The 23,959-nt window shown below is 40.2% G+C and overlaps 5 protein-coding genes and 2 long non-coding RNA genes across 10 annotated transcripts; 3 read left to right on the forward strand and 4 right to left on the reverse strand.

Moving 5' to 3' along the window:
* The first annotated feature begins 516 nt into the window (after nt 1–516).
* On the forward strand, nt 517–4,181 carry LOC140796809 (uncharacterized). Of its 2 annotated transcripts, XR_012110535.1 has the most exons (8): nt 517–671; nt 835–1,000; nt 1,411–1,469; nt 2,720–2,838; nt 2,942–3,179; nt 3,267–3,390; nt 3,601–3,741; nt 3,915–4,181. XR_012110535.1 is itself a non-coding variant. In XM_073149941.1 (7 exons), the coding sequence occupies exons 1-7, from the start codon at nt 609–611 to the stop codon at nt 3,678–3,680; spliced, it is 849 nt and encodes a 282-aa protein (XP_073006042.1). In that variant the 5' UTR covers nt 517–608; the 3' UTR covers nt 3,681–4,181. The 2 variants fall into 2 exon arrangements, 1 of the variants encoding a protein (XP_073006042.1); XM_073149941.1 differs by having other exon boundaries at nt 3,601–4,181.
* Nucleotides 4,182–4,794: 613 nt separating this feature from the next.
* Nucleotides 4,795–7,191, reverse strand: LOC140796812 (allene oxide synthase 1, chloroplastic-like). The gene has a single exon (XM_073149943.1). The coding sequence runs from the start codon at nt 6,580–6,582 to the stop codon at nt 5,053–5,055; it is 1,530 nt and encodes a 509-aa protein (XP_073006044.1). The 5' UTR covers nt 6,583–7,191; the 3' UTR covers nt 4,795–5,052.
* A 662-nt stretch (nt 7,192–7,853) lies between these two features.
* Nucleotides 7,854–13,499, reverse strand: LOC140796814 (uncharacterized). Of its 3 annotated transcripts, none has more exons than XR_012110537.1 (4): nt 13,359–13,499; nt 12,419–12,536; nt 9,795–9,910; nt 7,854–8,202 (listed from the first exon to the last, which is right to left on the reverse strand). It is a non-coding gene; the product is annotated as an uncharacterized lncRNA (long non-coding RNA). The 3 variants fall into 3 exon arrangements; XR_012110538.1 differs by having other exon boundaries at nt 8,045–8,148; XR_012110536.1 differs by lacking the exon at nt 7,854–8,202 and having other exon boundaries at nt 9,701–9,910.
* LOC140796811 (BTB/POZ domain-containing protein At5g66560-like) lies at nt 12,499–15,252 on the forward strand. Its single transcript, XM_073149942.1, has 4 exons — nt 12,499–12,975; nt 13,058–13,127; nt 13,193–14,530; nt 14,652–15,252. Exons 1-4 carry the CDS (start codon nt 12,938–12,940, stop codon nt 15,156–15,158), a joined length of 1,953 nt encoding a protein of 650 aa, XP_073006043.1. The 5' UTR covers nt 12,499–12,937; the 3' UTR covers nt 15,159–15,252.
* A 113-nt stretch (nt 15,253–15,365) lies between these two features.
* On the reverse strand, nt 15,366–16,585 carry LOC140796813 (pentatricopeptide repeat-containing protein At4g14050, mitochondrial). Its single transcript, XM_073149944.1, has one exon. The coding sequence runs from the start codon at nt 16,381–16,383 to the stop codon at nt 15,493–15,495; it is 891 nt and encodes a 296-aa protein (XP_073006045.1). The 5' UTR covers nt 16,384–16,585; the 3' UTR covers nt 15,366–15,492.
* A 122-nt stretch (nt 16,586–16,707) lies between these two features.
* On the reverse strand, nt 16,708–19,351 carry LOC140796815 (uncharacterized). Its single transcript, XR_012110539.1, has 5 exons — nt 19,207–19,351; nt 18,916–19,122; nt 18,012–18,162; nt 17,103–17,457; nt 16,708–17,026 (listed from the first exon to the last, which is right to left on the reverse strand). It is a non-coding gene; the product is annotated as an uncharacterized lncRNA (long non-coding RNA).
* Nucleotides 19,352–19,916: 565 nt separating this feature from the next.
* LOC140796649 (cold-regulated 413 plasma membrane protein 2-like) lies at nt 19,917–23,611 on the forward strand. Its single transcript, XM_073149723.1, has 4 exons — nt 19,917–20,530; nt 21,431–21,538; nt 22,073–22,143; nt 23,151–23,611. The coding sequence occupies exons 1-4, from the start codon at nt 20,352–20,354 to the stop codon at nt 23,402–23,404; spliced, it is 612 nt and encodes a 203-aa protein (XP_073005824.1). The 5' UTR covers nt 19,917–20,351; the 3' UTR covers nt 23,405–23,611.
* The last annotated feature ends 348 nt before the right edge of the window (nt 23,612–23,959 follow it).

A 23,959-nucleotide genomic window follows, 5' to 3' on the forward strand; every position in this document is an offset into this window, starting at 1 on the left:
CAATAAGGGAAGGGATGGGGGGGCTCTCTCTGAAGCTGCTGTGTGTATGCTGATGGACCGATTTGCCCCTAGCTGAGCAAATTAATTACCTTGATGTATAGTTTTATGCTGATCAATGTTTTGGTGTGTTGCTAATCTTTTCCGTGAAGTTTGATGTACATGTAATTAATCTTTTAAGTCTGTCTCAATTCCTGTAACTAATTTTTGAATATTATGACAAAAAAATTAATAATCGAAAAATGTTAGGGCTACAGTTCTTAAAATTAAGCTTTTAAGCTACTGGTATAATTATACTGGTTAGTTTTTATCTACTCATCATAAAGATTATGTGTACCTTGTGGCTCTTTTTTATATAATAAAGTTAGCTCAGCTGTTCAAAGACTAGCCTATAATCCTACTGCAAAAAAAAATTATGTTTCAATCTATGCTGCCTATTGGACGGTCATGATACGTTGGCTGGCGCTCATCCGACGGTGGCCTGAACTATTGAGCTTGGGTGGGCCGGCCCTTTTTTAAAGGGAGCTCAAGTTTTAACTTGCTTCTAAAGTCTAAAGCCACAGAGAGCCGACTAGCGAAGCAGCGAAGGAAGCACAAATAGTAGTCGTCCGATGGAATTCGCCGCCGAAGAAGAAGGCAAAGCCTTCTCCCCCAATTGCTCCACTCTTCTTCTAGTTCGTAACTTCTAACCCTGTCGTTTCTTCTTCTTCTTCTTCTTCTTCTTCTTCTTCTTCTTCTTCTTAACATCTGATTTTTTTTCTAGGGTTTTTGTTGGGTTTTTTTTTCTTCTCTTGATGCAATTTTTTTTTTCTTTTTTACTCTTGTGGAATTCCCTAGCCGGCTCTCTCGATCGGGAACGTGGGGCAGTTGGCCGTGGATCTCTTAGTCTCGTCTCTTAGAGCGAAAAGAGTTGGGTACTTGGATGATCCATCCCTTCTTCCTTGCGTTGGAAATGACGCGTATGGACCAGTTGCCGACGGTGATCTCTCGCTTCCTCTCGAAGGTAATGCTTTACTACTTTGTGTTGTATAATTTTCCATTTTGTGTGACGGCTGCCAGGTGTTTGAGAGGATGCGTCATTGTAGTTGGTTATCTAGAACAGTAGAATATATGGTTTTGAAATTCTTTTTCTGTAATAAGATTGAAATGGAATCATATTCAAATGGGTTTTCCATTTTGTGTGAGGGTAGTTGGTTATCTAGAACATTAGACTATATGGTTTTGAAATTCTTTTTCGCTAAGAATGAGAGGTAATTATTAAGGGTACTTGACAAATATGTTTGTTACCAAGGTCACTGGTCTTTTCTTCAGATATGTGTAATAGTGGTGTTTTTTGGGTTTTTGCCTTCCTACATCCAATAATTAAATTTGAAATGACAAATTGCACTCAGTGAGAATGCTTTCTGAGTGCAGCTTATGAGTCTCCGTCTCACGCACTGGGTCTCATTCAACAAAGATCTCCAGTTCTTAAGGTAAGACAACTTAATTTTTAGTTAACAAGCAATTCGACATTGTTAGTGTTCTTGTTGCTATTTTTCTTGCCATTTTGTAACATAGAGGTGTAAATGTGTAACTTCTCAAATGATTAGATTTTCCTGATAGAGAAGCTAGTATAGAAATGCATGTGTGCCGCATACTCAGAACATAGAGGCATTCATCAGGGTCAGTGCTCACTATGTGTTATGCATATTTGACTTCTTATCTTGGAAAATAATTTATGCCTGTGCAGTGCTCACTATATCTTAGATTTATCATTTGTCCTTGCTTCTTGTTATTGTTGTTTAATATTCATTTACACATTTTGTCAAAAAAATATTCATTTACACTTAATGACTCAATTATGAATAGTGGATGTTCCACTGTTAGGTTATTTGCAAACATTTTATGCTGATAAATCTGGAGAATATTTTTGATCAAATGCAGAAGTTTTATCTAGATACCCTAGAGATTAAAATAGCTCATAAATGGGTTAGTTCATTGCATGTTTGATATTGCAGAGACAGGTATTAAATGGCAATACCTGTTCTTTATTCCTCATATTCTTATTTACCTAGAAAAGTACACTTATTGTTCATTAATGAAGATAATATGGACTGAAGCATTCAGTGACTGTTCTATTCTCTAATTACTTTCATCAAGGACCTTTTTAGTCTGATTCCATCAGAGCTAGGTGAGATTTTGTAAGCTATCTTTGCCTATTCAGAGTCCAGAAGAGAGAATGGAGCTACCTTTGCAGTGGCTTATGAGACCGTCTGTTCTGATGTATACTAGGTTATAGGTCTACAAGCGCCAAAAGGTGTACATATATAATAATTGCACTTTCGGGAATATTTAGCTTATAGGAAGTCTATATTTAGGTATTAAATTATTACTCCTTAATAGGCATCGTACAGGGGCCAAAAAGTTTAAATGTTGATGACAGGAGTCCTACAGAACCTTCCATAAACAACATTCACAAGCATCTCATAAAGTTCCTTAATGTTCCAGTAATATTTTTTTTAAACTTTCTGCCCTCGTGGAAGCATTATTGATTTTTCTTATTTAGACAATAATGCCGTGGCTCCACTGTGGAAGCTTTCACGTGCCTATAGCAAAATACCTCCTTGAGATCTTCAAAGACATGCTTTACTAAATAGTTTTTTTTGTTTTGTTTTTTTGGTGTGTGTGTGTGCGTGCGCGTGTGCACGCAATAATTTACCTAACCAGCTCGATACTAAAACAGGGAATGATGGTTGCATATGCAAGGAATTTAGCCAACTTCATATGCAGCATTGGAAAGAAGCATGTCATTATTCTTTCAAGTTTAGATGCTGGTAGAAGGAAAAAGATTGATGCATCCAGGTATCTGAGCTGTACATGTGCATCATGCTCTTAGTCTTTCCCATTATGTTATTCTATCATAAGATGTATGTGTTTTCTTGACGATATGGGTGTGGAAATTCAGTCATTTGCAGGTGTATTATGTTTCAAGTATCAATTCTGATGGAACTGATTCTGATTGTGAAAAGTTGGGGTTGAAAAAATTTGAGGAATATGACCCAATTCAAAGGCGCTGGAAGTATCTTGCTCGTCTTGCTCTAGGTGATTCTTTATTGGAAGACATGCTCAGTGATGAAGATCAACTGACTGATGAAGACTATTATCCAGGCTTGCCTTTTGCTGCACTATTTTCTTGCTGCAAGGTATCTTATTTTGTTTCTTTTTCAAGATAATATATTTTTTCATTTTCTTTTTTGTCTTATTTCTGGAAACTTCTTATATTTAATCAGGCAAAAGGTCTGCAAGTTACTTGTTTACTGTGCTATTGCTCTGAAGGGGACAACATCTCAGATTCCTTCCAGTTGGCTGAGGCAGCTTGCAAAATTTTGGGTGTTAATCTGGGCAACTTTCATGGTACAGTTCTGTAGATCCTTTATTCATTTTTTTCCATAACTCTGACTTGTTGAAACCATAAGATAGAGCTTGTATACATCAAAGAAAAGCTTCACAGTTTAAAGTCGCAGCTAATAGTGTCATTGTAATTGTTCACCTTTTTCATTTTCACAATTCTGCAGTGATTTAAGCAAATAATTGTTGACAAGCTTCTTGATTGGAAATTTCCAGGCCATGGGCAGAGCGAGTGGGTAATACCATTGTCGTGGAGATCAGTATATGGACCACCTCCTGATATGTCTATTTTCTAGGCTGCTTTAGTGGATGGTAGTCGGTGAGATGTCCCTTACTAAAGGGGAATTCGCCGTTCGGGTAGGTGCTCATTCTTCATCATCCAATTATGTTATGTGAATTCAAGTGTAGTGAATTATGAAAGAGTGCAAACTGGAGAACTATCAAAATAATAAAACCCAGTTATTCTTGAAGCTCTAAGTTTAGAATATCGTATCATTTTATCGACTCACCCTTTTGATTTGGTGTACAAGAACGAACGGGTAACATGCTGGAGTTTATGGAAGAGGAATATAATTGCATGTTTGGTGGTTTGAGTCAAGTATAGGATAAAGATTGGCCGAGCAGTGTGCCTGTGCTCATCTTATCTCTATTAGGAGGCCCGGATAAAGATAGATAGGCCAGTAAGGAAAGGGACGTAATTTTTGGACAGCATTGTAACTTGAATTGATATTTGGCATTATTGAGGCTTTTTCATCGTTGTACTCATCACTATCAAAATGCTTCGTCTTTCTTGGCAACGTGCATGATGCACATCGCTTCGTTATCTCAAATTGTTTCGATATATTAGACAAGTCTGTTTTTTAAGCTTATTATATAAGTAGCTCTATTTTTAATTTTATTTTATTAAAATAGATAACACTTAATTTTAAATATTAAAAGAGGGTTTATTTTACTTGTAGCTCTAATTAAAATGTTCAATGAGTAAGCGTCTTACTTATCTAAAATTAAAACAATGATAGGTTAGGGTGTTTTACTTTTAGATGAATAAAATACTTAATAATTAAGTATTTAACTTAGGGCTAAAATAAATTTCTTTTAATATTTTAGTTTAGTGTTATCTATTTTTGATAGATAAATTTAGAAATTGGGTCTAAACTATTCAAGAGTGATAGATTAAATTACTTTTTTTTTTTTTGTGAAAGCGATTCACTACCAGTTCAACGTTAAATCATAATATCGAGAGCATATTCGAGTGAACTGTTAGCTGATTTTAATTGTGAAACTTATTTACTTTATAATGTCTGACAACAAGGGGTGCATCCTAATTTAGGGCTGTACATATATATTAGGGTTACTTAAAAGTTGTCTGTACCATGCTATCTGGTTTAAGTTGGTGAACCAACGAGGAAGTGAGATGAAACCCAACCCATACGGATTGATAATAAGAAAGGTATTCTGTATGCACGTCCTAACGTGCATGACATCGTCTCCCCCCTCTTCCAATTAATACTCACTTTTTATTTAATATGAAACATCAGTACCTGATAAGTGCTAATACTACCCTCGTCTACTTTCCATATTACCAAATCCTCCTCCATAAAACCGCAAAAATGAAAAAGAAAGGCAAGGAGAAATAGTAGCCCACCAGGGCCACCACCACCTCAGAACTCAGAAGGTGGCCTTCTTAAGGGAGGTCAACTTGACTGCGGACCCGAGCGGTGAGGTCCCCACCTCGATCTCGAAAGAGTCGTACCTTAAGAACAACTCAACCACCAGCAACCTGGCCACGAACACGACGAAGTCCTTCCCCGCGCATTGCTTGTTCCCCAGCGTCGCCGCCTCCGTCTCGGGCCCGTTCGACCACACCACGTACTTCAGCAGCCTCTGCCCCTCCTCCCCGACGAACCTATCGGCCACGAACTCCTCCGCCCTCTCGAACACCCTCGCGTCCTTCGTCGCCATCGGCTGGTAACCGAACAGCATCTCCCCCGCTCTTACCTCGTATGCCGCGTCGTGGCTCTCCACCACCAGGTCCCGCTTCGCCCTCCCGTACTGCAGCGGCACCGGCGGCTCGATCCGCAGCGCCTCGTACACCACCGACTTCGTCAGCGGCATCGCCTCCTCGATCGCCCTCATCGTGATCCCCCCGTTGCAAGCTCGCACCGCCGACCTGACCTCCTCCGCTATCTGGCCGTGGAGCTTCGATCCAGCCCGCCCGATCAACTTGATCAGGCTCGGGAACAAGAACTTTATACCACCAAACGAATTGAAGCAGGTGGCGAAGAGGATGTTGTGGACCGCCTCCTCTCTCGAGATCCCGAGCTGATCGGCTTCGTCGAGGATCGAGCCGGCCGATTCGCGGAAAAAATCGGCTAGCCGATCGTAGTCGGATTTGACGAGAGGAGGAGGGAGGCGGAAGGAGTGGAGGAGGAGGTCTTCCAGAAGGCTCGGGAGACCTAGGGTTAGTAGCGGGCTGAGCTGGAACAAAACCCACTTCAGGATCAACTTGGGCCCGTCGAGACCGAGCTTGGTCTCGGCTGGATCCCGATCTAGCAGCGCTCGCGCGAGGAAATCGAACGCCGCGCGGTCGTTCGCCTCGCCGAAGTCGGCCTTCCCCTTCTCCGCGATCTCGGACTCGAGGCTGTCGAATAGACCGCCGTAGGCGTTGCGGAACTCCGGGACGATGGCGTGGCACCGGTACGAGAGGAGGTGGAAGAGGAGCTTCTTGAGCGGGGCGTGGTTGGGCTCGGAGGGGTCGAGGTAGGAGAGCACCCGGAAGCCACCGGTCAAGTCGGTGGAGGGCATGTAAGTGCCTGTGAAGAGGTCGCGCTTCTCCACCAGGGTCGTGTCGAAGAGGACCGGGAAACTGGCGGCGTCGAGGAGGGCAACAACACGTGGGTCGCCGGCCACGAACGGGCCGGGCGGCATATTGACGCGGATCACGGTGGAGTTGTGGATCCGGATCCGCGACTTGAAGAAGTCGTCGCGGCCCTCGTGGTAGAAGTAAGCGAGGCGGTCGCGGAGCGGGCCGAGGATAGGTAGCCCGTAATCGCCCGGTATCTTGCGGATCGGGAGGTTCTTAGATCCGGCCTGGGTACTAGCGGGCTTCTCCGATACGGATCCGGTGATCCGGCGGTAGCGGCGAGAGGGAGTTGGGATGGAAGAAAAGGTCAAAGAGGCAGAAGCCGTGGCTGCCATTTCTTCTTCTTCTTCTTCTTCTTCTTCTTCTTCAACTTCTAATCTAATACTTAACTTTGGATATCGTGGTGGCCTGATCTGGGGGGTTAATTTATAGTTAGTGAAAGATGAGAGAGTGGCCGGTGGTCGCGAAAGGTGTGCTACAATGTTTTCTAAATTCTAAGTCACATGGAGATGTGAATGGGAAGACAAAGGTTATTATTTATGCGGAGCACGTGTGTGAATAATCAGGTGGCCCGGAATGGAGGAAGAGATAGTACGGCTCAACTACTTATGAAATAATCATCGACTTGCCCACTAGTTCGCCGTTTGTAGTGTTACTCACCAAAGCGGCCATTTAGATTGAAGAAGAAGAAAGAAATAAACAAAGATGTGACACTGATGACAGCATGAGATAGCAGAAATGCATATTAAACATGGAGAATAATATTATTAAAAATATATTTTACTGTCATATGTCATAGAAGAAAAAAAAATTAATTGCTTTAACTTATGGATTGAAAATTATTATGAATAGAAAATGTAATGGAAATATAATGAAAGAGATGTTAGAGATATATTATTAGTATAGGTAGTCTATGTGTTATCACAAAAATAAAAAAAATAAAAAAAAAACATCTAGAGAAGCTTTGTGAAGGAAAAAATCAATAGTTCTATAGGTCTACATTCAATTAACTATATTCAAAATAATCTTTCAGAAACCACAGATGTCATTGTCCAATAGGTTCGTTGGCTGCATATAATAGGCTATTCTTAGTCGTCCATGATCCGAGCTTGATCTAGTGCTTCCAAGTCAAAAAGCCATCCGAGCTTGATCTAGTACTAAGGTTTAAAGTTCAACTTGGAGTACGTGGTGAGAACTATTAGTTCACATCTCGTTTCTTGCTGTTTTTTATTGTCTTACTTCTTTTATTAGGTAATAAAAGTAAAACATAGATCAACAAGTATCTCTTCTTGTAACTCATATAAATGTGGGCTTAATTAAAGGGTTATTATTCCTAGACTATTTGAACTACAAGACCTTTTTTATTTTTTTATTTATTTTTGTAACACATTGACCCTTTTTATAAGATTTATTTTCCTATTATTTTGAGAAGAAGAAAGATAAAACTAAGAGAAAATTGTCATGATGTTTTCCGTTAACACTACCTACTCATATTTTAGAAGAAAAAAAAAAGTATAAAAGTTGAAAATAAAATAATCATCTTCCTGTTTTCTATTAATATCGTCGGGCAAGTAAAAAAATAATAATAATTAAGAAAATCAAAGTGTTTTAAGAAAAACAGAAAAGTCTATCACGTATATTTATCTTTTGATCGAATAATGTTTTAACCGGCCACATTCAATAACCCGACTCATGTCTAGTAAACTTTTAAGAGCTGAAGACTTTTACAAGCTTGAGCCACCTCGCAGGGGACACATTTGTCGCCTATATCTAAACTTTCACATTATTATTTGAAAAGTCTCCCTTCCAGATGGCGTTGTGGCAACCTTCCTCGTCCTCGTCTCCATCTTTCCCTTCCCATGCGTTTTTGGTCTCGAAAGGCAGAGGACTTGAAATGACGCCTGTGGTGGTTCTTTCTTTCTTTATTTCTTTCTTACAGCGATCGTGCAATCGATCTGAAAGTGGTGGATGGTGTATACTTGAAATTATAATTGTTAGCCTTAAATTAGTTTACTGTTATATTAATATGCGAATTAGTGGTCAATTATTAGAGGTTTTCCTAATCAAGTTTTAGTGGATCGTTATGTGAACGTGTGTTTGAGAGTAAATATGTATGCATGCGTAAAATGCAAGTGAATGTGAAGTGCAAGAATTGTACGAATGTATTATAAGTACGGTAATTAGGGGTGTAAACGAGGTGAGGCCGAGTGAGCTAGCTTTAGCTCAGGCTCAGCTAAACTCGAGTTGAGCTCGAGTCGAGCCAGACGAAGTCTGAGACGACAGCTTGAGGAGGAAGATGAACACAAAGCGACGACTTGAGAAGGAGGAGGAGCTAGCTTGCCAAGGGAAGAAGAGGAGAAGGTGGGCCGACGATGGAGAAGAACGAAGCGACGGGCGGATAGTGGAGAAAAAGGATTAGAGCGATCGAGCGAGTGAGGACTGAGGGAGAACTAGGAAGAGTTGAATGGCTATATTTGGAAATCGGGACTTGGGAGTTGAGGCTAGAGTTTCTAATTTGAGAATGGCTTATATACCGAGCTTATCGAGCCGAGCATTTCAAGCCTTCTAATTTGACTTGGGCTCGACTTAGCTCTATTCGGATCGAGCCAAGCCCGAGCTGCTCATTTATTTTGACAGCCTTAAATTGTTATGCAACATATGCAGTTGACTAAATTTGTAATATTTATATTCTTATTTCAGAGGGGAAAAAAGAAAAAAATATTAATATATCCAAATACTATTATAAGTGGAGGAGCACTTTTGTCATTTTATCTTCTTCCCCGTCGAGAATCAGTTTTTTAAAAGTCTCATTTTACTCTAAAAAAATTCAATGGTTCAAAAAATCTAAAAAAAATTATCTCTAAAAATAGATAGCTCATTTTACTCTCTCCACTCTCATGCTTTTCTTTCTTTATTGTGGATATAAATTTCAGCAATAATCTATTAGCCCATAAACTGTGCATTGGACGATGAGATTAGCTTTTTATGATAATAAGATTGGATAATTGGATCAACCCTATAATTAGGTTGGATAACGAGCGAACTCTAATCACAATATACTCACACTACGTCATGTAGAAAACTTTTTTCTAGATATAGATGGGCATTTGAATCCCTAAAAGATCGATTTAGAATTTGATACTCGGAGAAGTTGTCATAAATACCACTAAGCAAGAAGATGAAAGAAAATGTTAGAAGGTTGGGGCATTTTATTTATGTATTAAGTTAGTCAAATGTTTTAAATCATTTCTATCAAAATTTTAATAAAAAATATTAACGGAAGAAACTACATCAAAAAGTTTCAGGGATGTATCTGTCCACTTAATATAAAAGCGATCAATACGTAATTAATCTTCTATTTATTTGTTCTAGTGTTTAGGTTTGGGCGTACGTTTGCATTCCTGGTTATAAAATTCTCAAAAAAAACCTAATACTCATACTCACAATTTGCACCAGATATGAACAGTGAGCAAGGAATAAATAACTAGGTGTGACTCTAAAAGACAAGAAAGAACAGTAGTAATCACTGTTTGCTCACAAGGCATACCTGAAAAAAAATTATATTGCTCATGAATGGTCCTGGCGAAGCTGTTGGTTGCCACCTATGCATGTCAAGTTGTTTCCCTTTGATTGTCTGGAAAAATTGTCTCCACTTCCCCTTGTCTGAAAAAATTCAGCAATAATAGGCTCTTCTCAGATCCATAAAAGAGAATAGGGCTGAGAAAGAAAGATCCAAATTGTATAAAGCTGCTAGATTTGGAAATCCTTCTTTCACCACTATTTGATTGGCTCAGTTAATTAACAGCTGTGTGATTAATACTTGGACGCTAATAGAGTAGCGCTACTGTTACTGGTTCTTTGTTAGTGTACTCATAAATACACTTTAAAAAATATTTTACGTGACATGAATAGAAATATAGTACATAAAATTGTGGTGAGTGGTGACTATTAGCGGAGATAAAGTTATAGTACATGAAAAGTTAATAGCCATCATGTAAACTAAATAATCAGATACAAGCTTGCCTTATAAGATATTTTACTTGTCTATAGCATTTACAAGAATACTACACATGATCTGAAATATTTTCAATAAGATAAAGAAAAAAATGACTCTAGCATAAGCACATAAAGCCTAATTTGTCGAGGAGTTTCACCAAACTAGGCATAATCGTTACCCAGTGAGACCTGAATTGTCCAGTTCATCCGGGGTCAACTGTGAAGGTTAAAAGATCACTTTACACATTAATACATAAAAGACAAGATTCAAACGTAACCGAGGAACAAACAAAATGAGTCAGCTTTTGTTAACGGCAGTAACATAAATTAGAGTTCGCATGTTTTGGGTTCTTTGCCAAGGTATAAACCTCTTCTATTTTAATTTTCTTTTTTCCAATATGATCGATTCTAACTCGCTAACATATTTAGTTTACAGCAACTTGTCACCTGACATTCTAAAAGGAAAACTTTGCTCTCTAAAGGAAAGAATAACTCATCGTCTGCAAAGAATTGCTTGATCATAAAGAAACATAAAAGAACAGCTAAATCACTCATAATCTGCATGATTCCCAAGATAATCGTACATAGGAAGCAGGGAAGACACAAAAATGTCATATGGATAAAAGAAAAGAAAGTGGAAACTGACAGAATATTTATGAGTTCGCAATAAAGCTTTTGATGAGTTATCACCAAGCATGCATAACTGCATGACTCATTGGTGTGCAAAAAAGTTGGGGGTGAAAGCTTATCATTGCGAGAAAGAAAGAACAAGGAAAGCACTTTAGAACCAAGTAGGTCGTAGCAGTTTCTTCTACCAAGGCTCCTAAAAGTAAAGACACTTATCCCCACATCTTGTTTGCTTCCCAGTCTCTTTGGTTGCTCTGACTATATGAAATAATTGCAGACAGCACAACCATTGAGATAATATTACCTGTACAAAATTTCCTTCTTGCATTTTTGGACTTATTAGCTAGCTATTCAACTCCCAATTAATTTTTCATGAGAGCTCCAAATTCTAAGATGTATCCATGGATGGTTTGCATCTCAATTGATCATGATCTTGACTGGGACATGAATTATATTAATTTGAAGCCCAGCGATATCAAGCATCCGATTTGGCAAAGACAAACTAATACTATATGTCATAATTGCACGATAGCTGTTGATAGAAGAGTTAGAACAATGACATATTAGGCAAACAGTTATACGTCTCTTTTACTTCTTTATGAGTATTGTGAATCTTTAAACTCAAAAACAACGGTCAAGTTGACCGTTAAAGTAAGTTTAGAGAATATTATTAATACTGTGTGTCCAGGTTGTGCTGTCTCAGATGAGACATCGGAATCTTGGTGCCACAATAAACCAAGATCGCGGTTAATCTTTCTGCCAGGCTATAATTTAGACTATCTAAACTCGAATTCGGAGAACTAAATCTTCGGTTGAAAGGTCTCATGGAAGTTAATGATCACATAGGTATATTTCAAGTACACGAATAATTTATCGTCAAAGCTGTCCAAGCCAGTGATCCACTTGTATTTATTGATGAGATTAGCGAGACACACTGCAGATTATTATGTTGCACATAATAATTTCTCTCTCTCAACTAAGGCTCATATTTAAAATGAATTAAATTTAGATTAATTAGATTAGGCTCGAATTTTATTTCAAGCCGAGCTTGAGTTCATGCCGGCTTAAGTAGCTCGCCTTGATAAAGCTCTATATATAATAATAATAATAATAATAATAATAATAATATAGTTATATGCTTAATTTAATTTAATTAAGTGTAGGCTATCCAACATTCCATTCAAACTAAATTCAAGACAAACTTGATTTGAGCTTGATTCATGCTAGAATCAAATTTAATTTGAAATATATTTAAATCTGTTTATTAAAGCAGCTCAAAATAGCCGGCCCATGTCGAAATAGGCTAGAATTGAATTTAATCAATTCAAGTTTGATATTTTAGGTTAGACTTTTAAACTAATTTTATTCCAAGCTTGAACAGAGCCTGCTCTATTATACACCTACTCTCATCAACCTCTAATATGCTGCCATGTGATAGTTTGTGTACAGTCAATAAACATATTATTAGCGGATAATGTTAAATTAATCTACGATATGTACTATTAGGGGTAAAAAAAAGTACACGAGCTGGGAAAACGAGATAAATACCTCCTCTCTCTCATCCTTGCTTTCCTTCCTCTCTCTTCCCGTCTTTTAAAGCTTCAAGCTTTTATTCGACTAGTGCCATTAATGCGCTGCGGCAGTGGTGGATGAGCATTGATGAACCCTGGATTGCCAGAAAAAGACCCACAAAGTTCTATTTATTTTACATCAAAAATAGAAGAGCAGTAAGCATACTGAAGTAACTTTGGCCGATAAAAGTTACTCCTTTTACCACGCCAAAAAACATTAAAAATTAACATAGTTACTAATAAATTAAGTAGAGTGATTGCTTTTAATGCGACGTTGTTCGAGCGCCCTTTGTCCCGTTTCTCTCGTTTGGAATCCCCTCCCACTTAGAAAACAATTTCTTTTACTTTTCTTCTCTGATTCGCACCAGGCGCACCATCCCCCCCCCCCGCCATTACTCGTACAACCTTGTTCTCCTCCTCCTATGTGAGACGTAGTAATGGCTTAGGATTCAGCTAAAGCTTGAAGGAAAGGTTTGGGATTTGTGGAGAGGAATTAATGGCGTCCGAGAAACTCAGCTCCAGAGGCCAGGCGTGGTATGCTCTGTTTTTCTTTTTCTTCCCTATCTATCTTTTTCTCGTTTTCTCGTACCCTTTGATCATCTTTCTTCTTCTTTAGGTTTTGTACTACTGGATTGCCGAGCGATGTGGTGATCGAAGTGGGAGAGATGAGCTTCCATCTCCACAAGGTAATCTCTAATTCGAAAACTCCATTTAGGATATCTATTTCCCAATGCTGATTCTTTTGTTACAGTTCCCTTTGATGTCTAAGAGCAAGAAGCTGAACCAGTTGATAACTGAGCGGGAGCAACACCCTAACGTTGGAGCTCGATGGCAAACTACGGAAGAAGAAGAAGAAGAGGAGGAAGGAAAGCAGCACGAGGAAGAGATCGAAGAAGAAGAAGAAGAGGAGGACTTACACAGCATCGCGCTCCCCGACTTCCCCGGCGGCTCCGAGACATTTGAGATCGCCGCCAAGTTTTGCTACGGCGTCAAGATCGAGATGACGGCGGTGAACATTGCTCCACTCCGCTGCGCTGCCGAGTACCTCGAGATGACGGAGGAATTCGCGGAGGAGAACCTCATCGCCCGAACCGAGCGATTCCTCGCCCAGTCCGTGCTCCGAAACATCAAGGAATCGGTGAAAGCCCTCAAGTCCTGCGAGGATCTAGTCCCCCAGGCCGAGGACCTCGGCATCACGCAGCGATGCATTGAAGCCATCGCCGCCAAAGCCGGCTCCTCCGATCCGAGCTCCCTCTTCGGTTGGCCGATCACAGGGGAAGAGTCCAAGATCTCGGCCTCCGCAGCCGGGATCTGGAATGGAATCGACGCCGGGATCCGCCGCAAGAGCGGGACCAGGTCTTCCTCTGCCGCCGTATCCGCCGCCGCAGGCGACACGTGGTTCGAGGACCTCGCCGTCCTCAGCCTCCCCATTTACAAGCGCGTGATCTCTGCCATGAGATCTCAGGATCTGAGCTCCGATCTCATAGAGGGAACCCTGATCTCCTACGCTAAGCGATCATTCCCGGGCCTCTCGCGATCGAATCGCCACCACGCGCCATCCATCACACCATCGGAGGAGGAGCAGAGAGAGCTCCTGGAGACCGTGATCTCCAACCTTCCACAGGAGAAGACCTCCGGGCCCACCGCCACCGTCCGATTCCTCTTCGGGCTGCTTCGGACCGTCAGTATACTCAACGCCTCCGAGGATTCTAGAACCGCACTGGAGCGGAAGATCGCATGGCAGCTGGAGAAGGCGACAGTGGACGATCTTTTGCTGCCGAGCTATTCCTACCTCGTGGAGACGCTCTACGACGTGGACTGCGTGGAGAGGATCTTGAAGCATTTCCTCGAGAACCTGGAGGAGAGCTCGGCGACCGGGGCAGCCGAGGAGGGCTCAGTACGGTCACAGAGGGGCAACGATACCCGCGCTCTCACAGCGGTTGGGAAGCTAGTGGACGGGTACCTGGCGGAGATCGCGTCGGACGGTAACCTGAAGCCGGGTAAGTTCTGCGACCTTGCGCTGGCGCTGCCGGATCAAGCAAGGGTATTCGATGATGGGCTCTATCGGGCCGTCGATATTTACCTCAAGGTTCGTTAGATGAATCATTATTTACAGTTCACACCCTGCACGTTTTAGAATTTACATTTCGACCCGTAATTTTGGATTTCAAAAAACATTGACCGGTAGTCTTATCGGTTGGTTACATTAGGCGCACCCAGGCATAGCGGAGGAAGAGAGGGAGAGAGTGGCCGGTGTGATGGACTGCCAGAAGCTGACGCTGGAGGCGTGCACCCACGCGGCGCAGAACGAGAGGCTTCCACTGCGGGCGGTGGTGCAGGTCCTCTTCTTCGAGCAGCTGCAGCTGCGGCGGGCCATTGCGGGGACGATAATGGCAACGGAGGCGGCGGAGGAGGAAGAAGGGGATGTGGGATCGGGTCGTAGGCGGGCGGCGATGAGGGGAAACCAAGTGCTGCGGCTGGATATGGATAGCATGAGGAGCAGGGTGAATGAGCTGGAGAAGGAGTGCTCCTTGATGAGGAAGGCGATAGAGAAGATGGACCGCAGGGGTGGCGGCGGCGGTGCGGCCGTGGAGGGAACTTGGGGTTCTATGGTGACGAGAAGGTTCGGGTGCAAATTTCGGACCCAAGTCTGTGACTCGCAGCAGAGAACGGTGGTGGCGCCGCCGCGGAAACCTCACGTTGAGCAGAGTCCATGATTTCGAAATCATTTAATTCTTTTTTGTTCACTTTTGTAATATTAGAATTTACTTATTTGAATTCAGATTTTTATGGAAGAAAAGAATTAGTTAATTTCTTCAGGGTATCTATGAGATGGTTCTTGTTGTACATCAGGTTCAAGAAGCAGCAGAATAGCCCAAATGCATATTTTCTTCAGACTAAACAAGTGGTAAAATGGTGGAATGTAAAGGACCAATTCGTTACTTTTTGTCAGCAGACTTCATTGATTTTGATTTTTGGCACAACGAAAATTAAGAGGGGAAACAATTTTACCAAATGCTGCTGCCTGCAGCTGACATCTTCGTAAATATCTCACCAATAATCCCCACAAGAGCAAATCCCATCTCTGAAGTGGTGGAAACGCTTGTTATCCCTCACAATGATCTCTCTCTCCACGACCTTGGACATGAACTTGACGGCATTATGGCAGTCGCCGCAAATCCTGAGGTTCTTCATGATCCTAAGCGTCGTCCCTGGTGGCGTGCTAATTAGCCCGTAAGCAATGGCCAATCTCTCACTGTGATACATCAGTGCGTTCTCCTTTGCCTCTTCGTCGATGTCGTGCAGCACGTACTTGGTGTCCGGCACGTACCCGGCAGCCCTGATCTCCTCATGTAACTCTCTCACCTTCGCATATGCCTCCCTCCTCTTTGGATCAACACTACCTTGTCCATTTGGAGAAACTTTAGGAGGCTTCTTCCGTTGTGGCATTTCGTCGAACATTTGGCGAGCGTCCGCAGTACCACCCAGTTTACAGTAGAGAGACGCTAACCTGTTGATGACCAACGTATTACTTCTGGACTGGGATCTCATGATGAGCTTGTCGGCTCTCCTCACGAGGGCCAAGGAGCGGGATTCTGCACAAGCTTGGAGAAGTAGAAAAAGAGTCGGCAGTTGGGTTGGAGCTCCCTTCTTGAGCAATTGGTCGAACAGTTGAAGGGCAGCTTCTACGTTCCCGTCCATGCACAGGCTCTCCAGCTCATGGTTCGAACGATACGCGCCTTTCGAGTGATAAAGCTTGTGCGGCGAATTCCTGGTAGCAGTGGAACTGGAATCTGCTACAATTAAAGGAGTTGTATTCCCTTGAGGAAAGCAACAGAATGGGCGGTGTCTTGTGCGCTTTGATGGGCGAGATTCCAAAGTGCCCACCTTGGTAGGCGTAAGGAAATGGAGAAATCGAGATGTTGCAGAACCGGGAATCATGTCACAGGAGGGTGGAGAAGCAGTAGCGGCGTCTGGGGTCTAAATTGCAAGATGTTATGGATAGATTGATTACAAGGGGATTACCAAAATAACCTCCAACAGCCAAGACATCTACAAAGGCGAAAGATTATTGTGTCTTTCTTTTCTTTTCTCATTAAATTATAAAAATAATCCGATAATCAAATGAATATAAACCTGACTCTGGCAAGAAGATCGCTAGCTACAATTTTTCCCTTCAAAATATTCAATAGAAGGTAAAACAAAATATTTACAAATAAATCAACAAATTGATATTATTAGAGCTGCAGAAATGAGATCCAAATCTGAAAGGAAATAATATCGTGTAAATTAATCGGATATATGTTTCAGTCTGTAGCTTGTTACATTTGCAAATTTCAAAGAAGAACGCGTGCTATAATTCATATATGCTCTACGTTCCATGTATTCTTTCCTCTTAAGTGCTTGAGATGTTCTCTTTCTCTGCTCTATAATATCAATTGCATTGGCGAGCAACAAATGGTGACCATATAAGATGAGCTTGCAGCATCGTAATTTCCTAAGAAACTTAAGCTTTAAAAGATTGCTTCCCTTTCTTGCGTGGAAGCAAAGATCTTTTTTTACTTGTCTGTCTCATATATTTGAGCTGCACAGTGTACACAGCATATTGAAATACTTGGCAAAATTTGTGAATCCATACAGCATGATCACTGACCATATACCTGAACTGTTATGCAACTCGGTTTGCCTTTTGGTCTTCCTGATGTGAGAAACCTTCATGATCTACAATAAAGTCTAAATCAGAGGTTGATTTGCACTCGAGAGAAAGCTGGAAAACTTCAAAAAATTCTTTAATTAAGGCGTCATGGGTGATGTCCATTAATATCTTATATTCATCTTTGCTTGCATCGGATGTCATTGTCAGGAACTCCTTAAGAGTACCAACCAGGCGATCGCGTATGCCACAGGGAATAATATACTGAAAAGGGGTTAAGTCTGTGGTAACATTCACCGCCAAGCCATGATAAGTTTCCCATTGAGACACACGAATCCCTATTGCAGCAACCTTCTGGTTTCCTTGATAATTTCATAGCAAAACACAAAAAATGAAACTGTTAGAAGCAACAGCACTTCTTGAATTAATACCTAGTTACTGAACATAAGAATGCAGGAAAAAGATGGGGAAAAATTAAAACACAGGGGAAGGAGAAAGCATGTATCATGAGGATTCTATCTTCAAGCTCTATCATATAGACAAAGAAGCAACAAAGTTTATGTTTCAAGATGACAAATGTAGGAGGCATCAAATAAGAGCAACATCAAACAACTGAGCTTTAACTCTGTCTGTGAGAGTTTAAGGTTCTACTCAATCCCCAACAAGCGTGGTACCTTTTGTGAAGAGTACCTCTATTAATTGTTTTGGTTTAATGACGGACATGCTATGATGCTATCAATTTGAAGAGGGTTCATGTCAAAAGGCACCTGGTTGTAAAAGTTCATGATTTCTTTTGGAGCCCTTTTCGTTACCTAGTCTAGATAACTTGAAGTCCCTAGATAGATAGGCATGTAAAGATTAGATCGACGAATAAATAATTGAGGACAAAAATTCTCACAAAAGAACATGGACGTACCTACCCAAACTCTGGTAAGACCCTCCATTCTTGATGCCTTGATAGAAAAGGTTGATGAAAGAACTCGAATAATTACTTCTTCGAGCGACCTAAGGTACCGATGTAGATCCATTTTGTGATACCGCAGATTGAGGATAGGGTACATAACAAGCTAAGGAGAAAGACAAAGGAACACTATAAGAAGCGAACAACAAAAACAAAATAAGACGACTATATCATGACCAGATATTTCTTGTTCTTTCCTTTTGGAAATAAAGTATTAGCCTATAACGTTCTTGTTTTCTTTCTCTCTTTGATCCCTGGAAATTTCTATTTTCTCAATGGAATACTTTTGTTAAAAGGAGTTCAAGTTAGAGAAAAACATCAAGTGTCAAACTAGAAGTATTGGAAATGGGTTCAAAGATGTAAACTTTGGACAAAACAAGAAAGACAAACAACTCATTTCCTCGGTAGAAATACAATAAAATTATACAAGGTATGCACATACACAATTTATTACATAGTAATACCCGAAATTCTTCTAAAAATGAATAAATAATGGAGAAGGGACTAATTTTCTTTATAGAGTACTTCTATAATAACCTAATAAATGTAATCAATGGAAGAACTCAGGCTCTCTAGTGTTGGCTCTATACTTTTATAGTAATCAAAATATAGAATTTGATTCACTTACATAGTGAGAAACCATAAAATCATCGTTCTCAGTCAATCAGTATATTACAGTCCAATTGATCCTTTCATATAATACGTCAGATGTGAAATGCAATTAATCAGGTTATAGTTTTGAGTTCAACCTGTCAAATTGATAGAAAGAGGAAAGCATGGTCTAGTTTAGCACAACAACATTAAATTCTCCAAAATAAAAGTAGAACAAAGTATATGAGAGAAAGAGTAGAGCAAGAACCTGTCCAGGGCCATATCAAATTTTAGGTACTTCTCCAGACTACGAGTACCCAGAGTATAAACAGGAGGATGTTGAAGAACAATCAACATATCAGAGTGGTCTTCGTCTCTATCTATCAATCAATGTCTCCTTCTTACAATGGACTTCTGCCAAGACCAAGCCTTTACATAGGGAACCAGTTGCTTTTAGAGATCAAGACATTCGCACCTGTTCAGGAATAGAATAGAAGGCTACTAAGCTTCTTAACCATGTCCATTGATCAAAGATGTACATAGTTACCTAAACACTTACCTCCACTTTGGGTGATCGCTTACGACAGTAGATCCAGCGGTGCGGCTCGTCTTCGGAATCGTAAGGTGACCGTGAAGACGGGGTAAGTAATCGGAGACTGGTTAATTTGTCATTTCTCCTCAGGAGAGGAAAAATTCAAACCCCCAAAATTGGTACGAGAGGGGGGATTTTATAAATTAGATTTACTACCATCTCGATGCCCCCGATGTGAGACTAAATGGGCCGTGGCCCGTGAGACGTCCTTTTGCCTAGGGAGGGAGACTGATAAGCCCAACATGAGCCGGCCCACTGCTTATCCTTCGACGATGGAGGGAGGCTAGTCTAAAAGGGGCCCACTTGCTAGGTGGATTGGTACAAGGCCTAAATATCTTTCTCGGAAACATAACTATGTGACAACTAAAAGGCTCTCAACAATTATAAGGACATTTCCTCTACAATGATTACGTCCAAGGGACCATAAGTCCATAATGAGTGGGGCAAAATATTCCCAGCTATTTTATTACGAAAAGGACAAACCGAAACTACACTGCCACCTGGCCTATGCTCTTGAAAATGAATAATTTGCGACCACGTGTTATGTCGATTGTCGTCGAATTATTGAGTCTCACGAGCGTGCGACAGCTAAATAAGAAACAAAGTACGGAATTCAATTGCTTGCTGGGCTTATCCAGATCTTATGTTATTTAACGAGAAACTTTATCTTATTTACTAAACTAGTAACAAAGAGTTAAATGCATTTCATCCGATCAAGAAACAGCTAATTAAGAGCTGGCATATTGCGGATGCAACAGTTTTCAGCGACTTAGGCTGTAGAGGATCGGCATTTCTTACATCTAACGGTCCATATGGCAGGAAGAAAAAAAATTTGATCGGATCTCCTGGGAAAAAAAAAACGATCAGATGGATGAGAATTTAAGCGAGTCAAACGGATCGGAAGCCCGCGGGATGCGACAACGTCGATTTCGCTCCTCTTCCTATCTTTCCACGTGGCCGTCGGCAACCGTGAAAGATCTCAGCACGAAAAACGACCCGCCCCCCCTTCCTTTCCTACTTACACCTCTCTCTCACTTGGGAATTTTGTCAATCAACTTCTCTCCTTCTCTCATCCTTGTAATTGGAATTCGATAGAGAAATTTTGGGAGGCGATGGGTAAGATGGCGTACTTGGCAATGAAGACGGACGAGGTCGGCGGCAATCTCATCGAGTCGGATCTGAAGGAGCTCGGCGCCGCAGTGAGGAAGCTCACCAACCACGCCTTCCAGCTCGGAAGCGGACTCGGATTCGGCACCACGTTCCTCAAATTCCTCGCTTCTTTCGCGGCTATGTAAGGATTTCGATTCCTTGTACGGCTGCAGAATTTGTTGATTTGAAGTTTAGATCAGGTTATGGTTTTTGATTTGGTGAACTTTTTGTGTCTTTATCGGTTGCGATTTGGAAAGAGTGATTGGTTTTTTGCTTCGCTTTAGGGAGATATCAACTTCCTTTCTTTCTTTCTTTTTCCGTTTCTTCAGTTAAATAAAGCAAAAAATTCTTTTGATCAGCATGCTGTCAGATTTACCTGTACTGCTAGCTTTCTTCGTAGAGCGATCTTCTGGTTGTTTCAATTGAGTCGCTTGATTTCAGTCAATTTCTATTAAGATGGAATAGTAGATATTATAGTATAATTCTTCTTGAGATATCAATAGATCTGGCCTATATGGGCATAGCATTACTCTGAGAGATGGCTCTTTTTAAGGAAAAAAGGGATACTGTCTGGATTTATGTGAATTCCCATTTGCTGGGACTAGTGAAATGAATGACATAGTGGCAAATTTGTATTCTTGTGTAATTGTTTTTACATCAATTTGTTGATTCGGGCTGCTTTTTTCCCAATATTTTTTTCGACTCCTAAAACAACTATATTTTATATGAGCTTTGTTTTATCATCCTAATGACCATTTTAATTCCGGAGATGGATGGCAAGGGATATAAATCGCCCGAGAAACTCCTGATGTTTGTAGATTACATGGAAAGTGTTGTAGTTCGTTATTTTTTTCTAAGGTGCATATTGTTAAGAAGCAATATCCAATGGAATATAGCTTTTAACACAGTACATAAGTTTCTGCTCTCTGAAAAAATTCCTTGTTAGTCAAGATTATGACTGTATTTTCATATGAGGCCACATATATTCTGATATAAATTATATACCACATTTAACAACTCGTTCTATTTTCTGTTCTTGCAGATATCTTTTGATATTGGATCGGACGAACTGGAAGACCAATATGCTGACTTCACTTTTAATTCCTTACATTTTCCTGAGCCTCCCCTCTGTACTATTTTCACTTTTGAGGTTATCACTCTTATATATTTTCTTTAGATGTATGTTTCAAAGTTCATTGTGTTACGATATTAGGCAATCTTTTAAAGTAAGTGATTAGTGGGAGATATTAGGAGTGGAAGGTCTAATCAAAACTGAGAAAAAAAGGAAAAAAGAAAAAGAAAAGCTACAGGTAATATCTGATATCTGAAGCGACTCTGTTATAGGACAATGATGTAAGTGATGGTATACCACAGGGAGACAGCGGAGTTGAGAGATTGTAAATGTTTCTTTTGGATTATTGGATCATCAACTGCAGTAAGTGTAACAATTTTAAACACTATGACTGCCAAAAAGTGGTTTGATGAAAGAACATATTGTGAAATTTGTTATAGCGAGATAGTCGCAAACCTAATTTGAAAATACATATTGTGAAATTCTGTGAAACTTTAAATTCTGTAATAAAGTTGTTCCAAATAGATTTTGTTGTTTAGTTTTATTATGGGATTACTCATATCTTTAAATTTAATTCCTACTGCACTTCTTTAATTATCAAATTCTCTGCAGAGGAGAAGTTGGGAAATGGATTGCATTCATTGCGGTTGTGCTGCGACTCTTCTTTCCTCACCGTTTCCCTGGTATGCTTTTGTTAATATTCTAGTTTTATTAACTATGTAATTTCTTTTACTTTGCACTCAATATCTTCATCATAGCTTGTCTGTTCTTGCATAATGTGCAGTTAGATCATATTCTAGTTTAAATATGTACAGCACTATTGTTCTCAGTGGCTGTCATGCAACCACTTCTGGTAAATGATTTCTGCAACCACTATTGTTCTCGATCGCTTTTTTCATTCTTATTTTCCCACAATCAGAAAGAGAAGGTTGTATCTGTGAAATCTTTATGCATTTTTGTTTCCTCTGGACTCTGGAGTACCACAGTTAAAGATCTAGGTTGGCGTTACTGTGGGTCAAAAATTGCTAATGGGATGTTTTGATTTTTATCTGGTCAATTATTGCTGATACTTAGATGTTATGCCATTTCACTTAATAAGAATTTAGGGATGTCACTGTTGTAATCATCTGAGCATTTGGGGTTTCTTCCTACCTAGATCTCGGAATGTGGCAGGAAAGTCCTAATCATGATTTCCAATTTCTACTCATATTCAGGTTGTCCCTGATTCTCTTCTTTACTGCTCTGCCTAATGTATTAGAAAGACCAGCGGAACATGTGTTCTTTCCTAGTAAAATAAGGTGCATGTTTTAGCCACTCTCTCTTGACGTGCTAGACCTGTATGTCAATTAATGTTAAGTTCAACGTTGCAAATTATACAACGATGTACAAGGTCCTTATCCCATGTAGTCTCAGTATTCATCCTAGGTACGTTCTATTTCTACAATCCATAAATGAGGTTACCCATATAATGACAGTTGTTTCTTGTATTATGAATACCCTTTTTCTAAGTGTTAAAGATTGGTCCTTGCTCTCATAGAAAAGGTTCTCTTAGAAATGTATGCTACTGCAGCTAAACAAATGTGATGCAAGTAAAAATATCTATTTATATAGATCAACAGTGTTTCAAAAAATTATGAAAAAGAATTCATCTTGATTGTTTCTTATGTGATTATTCTGTCTGGTGGAGTAGATTGGTTGGAGTTGCCTGGATCACTGGTCCTTCTTCTGGTGGTTGCTCCTGGTTTCTTTGCCGACACTGTCCGTGGTGGCCTGATCGGTGTCTTCATATGCTTATTCATTGGTTGCTACCTGCTTCAAGAGCACATCCGGGCATCAGGCGGATTTAGGAACGCACTGACAAAGAGCCATGGCATCTCAAACACAATCGGCATCGTCCTTCTGTTTGTTTACCCCGTATGGCGCTTGGTGCTGCATTTTATCTAAGTCATACTTCCAGTTGCAAATATGCATTTATCTCGTTTGCTCCGTTGTGGCTCTGGCTATCTTAGATGTCAAACTAGTGTGCTTTCATTTGTTTTCGGGACTTAAATTTGTTATTATTAGTTGTTATATGAGTATGGGATGATAATTTATTGTCTTTTCTTGTATCCGAACGCTATCGCAAAGTTAATTTTTAATTCGGTTTATGCATTTGGTGGGTGATTTATATCAAGAGGAGATATCGTTGAACCATTTTCATTTTATTTCCCCCATTTCATGAGCGGATATTATTGTCATTCCCCTGCTACAATATATTGGAGACTTTTGGAATCCCGTACATAATTCGTCAGATTGAATGTCATTTTTGTGATGAAATTAAATAGTTGAGAGAGCTGAACGGTAAAAATAAAATCTGAGAGATATCTGCAATAAAAAAATTCTTAAAATTTTGCTTGGACTATTAACCCGCATCTTTTATATAAATTTTGTGAACTCTATTATTAAAAAAATATCCACCTAATGTAAAAAGAAAATGAACCCTAATATTGTTTCTCACTA

Source organism: Typha latifolia, chromosome 10 (assembly GCF_019914945.1).
Source record: "Typha latifolia isolate L0001 chromosome 10, TyphaL0001v2, whole genome shotgun sequence".
Classification (NCBI taxonomy): domain Eukaryota; kingdom Viridiplantae; phylum Streptophyta; class Magnoliopsida; order Poales; family Typhaceae; genus Typha; species Typha latifolia.

Bases quoted from the DNA above. Each gene is read 5' to 3' on its own strand.
- LOC140796812 (XM_073149943.1), bottom strand. From the start codon at position 6,582: ATGGCAGCCACGGCTTCTGCCTCTTTGACCTTTTCTTCCATCCCAACT.
- LOC140796811 (XM_073149942.1), top strand. From the start codon at position 12,938: ATGGCGTCCGAGAAACTCAGCTCCAGAGGCCAGGCGTG. The intron at 13,128-13,192 runs GTAATCTCTAAT...CTTTTGTTACAG, and splicing joins TGAGCTTCCATCTCCACAAG to TTCCCTTTGATGTCTAAGAG. The intron at 14,531-14,651 runs GTTCGTTAGATG...TGGTTACATTAG, and splicing joins CCGTCGATATTTACCTCAAG to GCGCACCCAGGCATAGCGGA.
- LOC140796809 (XM_073149941.1), top strand. From the start codon at position 609: ATGGAATTCGCCGCCGAAGAAGAAGGCAAAGCCTTCTCCCCCAATTGC. The intron at 3,180-3,266 runs GTATCTTATTTT...ATATTTAATCAG, and splicing joins CACTATTTTCTTGCTGCAAG to GCAAAAGGTCTGCAAGTTAC. The intron at 3,391-3,600 runs GTACAGTTCTGT...GGAAATTTCCAG, and splicing joins TAATCTGGGCAACTTTCATG to GCCATGGGCAGAGCGAGTGG.
- LOC140796649 (XM_073149723.1), top strand. From the start codon at position 20,352: ATGGGTAAGATGGCGTACTTGGCAATGAAGACGGACGAGGTCGGCGGC. The intron at 20,531-21,430 runs GTAAGGATTTCG...CTGTTCTTGCAG, and splicing joins CTCGCTTCTTTCGCGGCTAT to ATATCTTTTGATATTGGATC. The intron at 21,539-22,072 runs GTTATCACTCTT...AATTCTCTGCAG, and splicing joins GTACTATTTTCACTTTTGAG to AGGAGAAGTTGGGAAATGGA.
- LOC140796813 (XM_073149944.1), bottom strand. From the start codon at position 16,383: ATGATTCCCGGTTCTGCAACATCTCGATTTCTCCATTTCCTTACGCCT.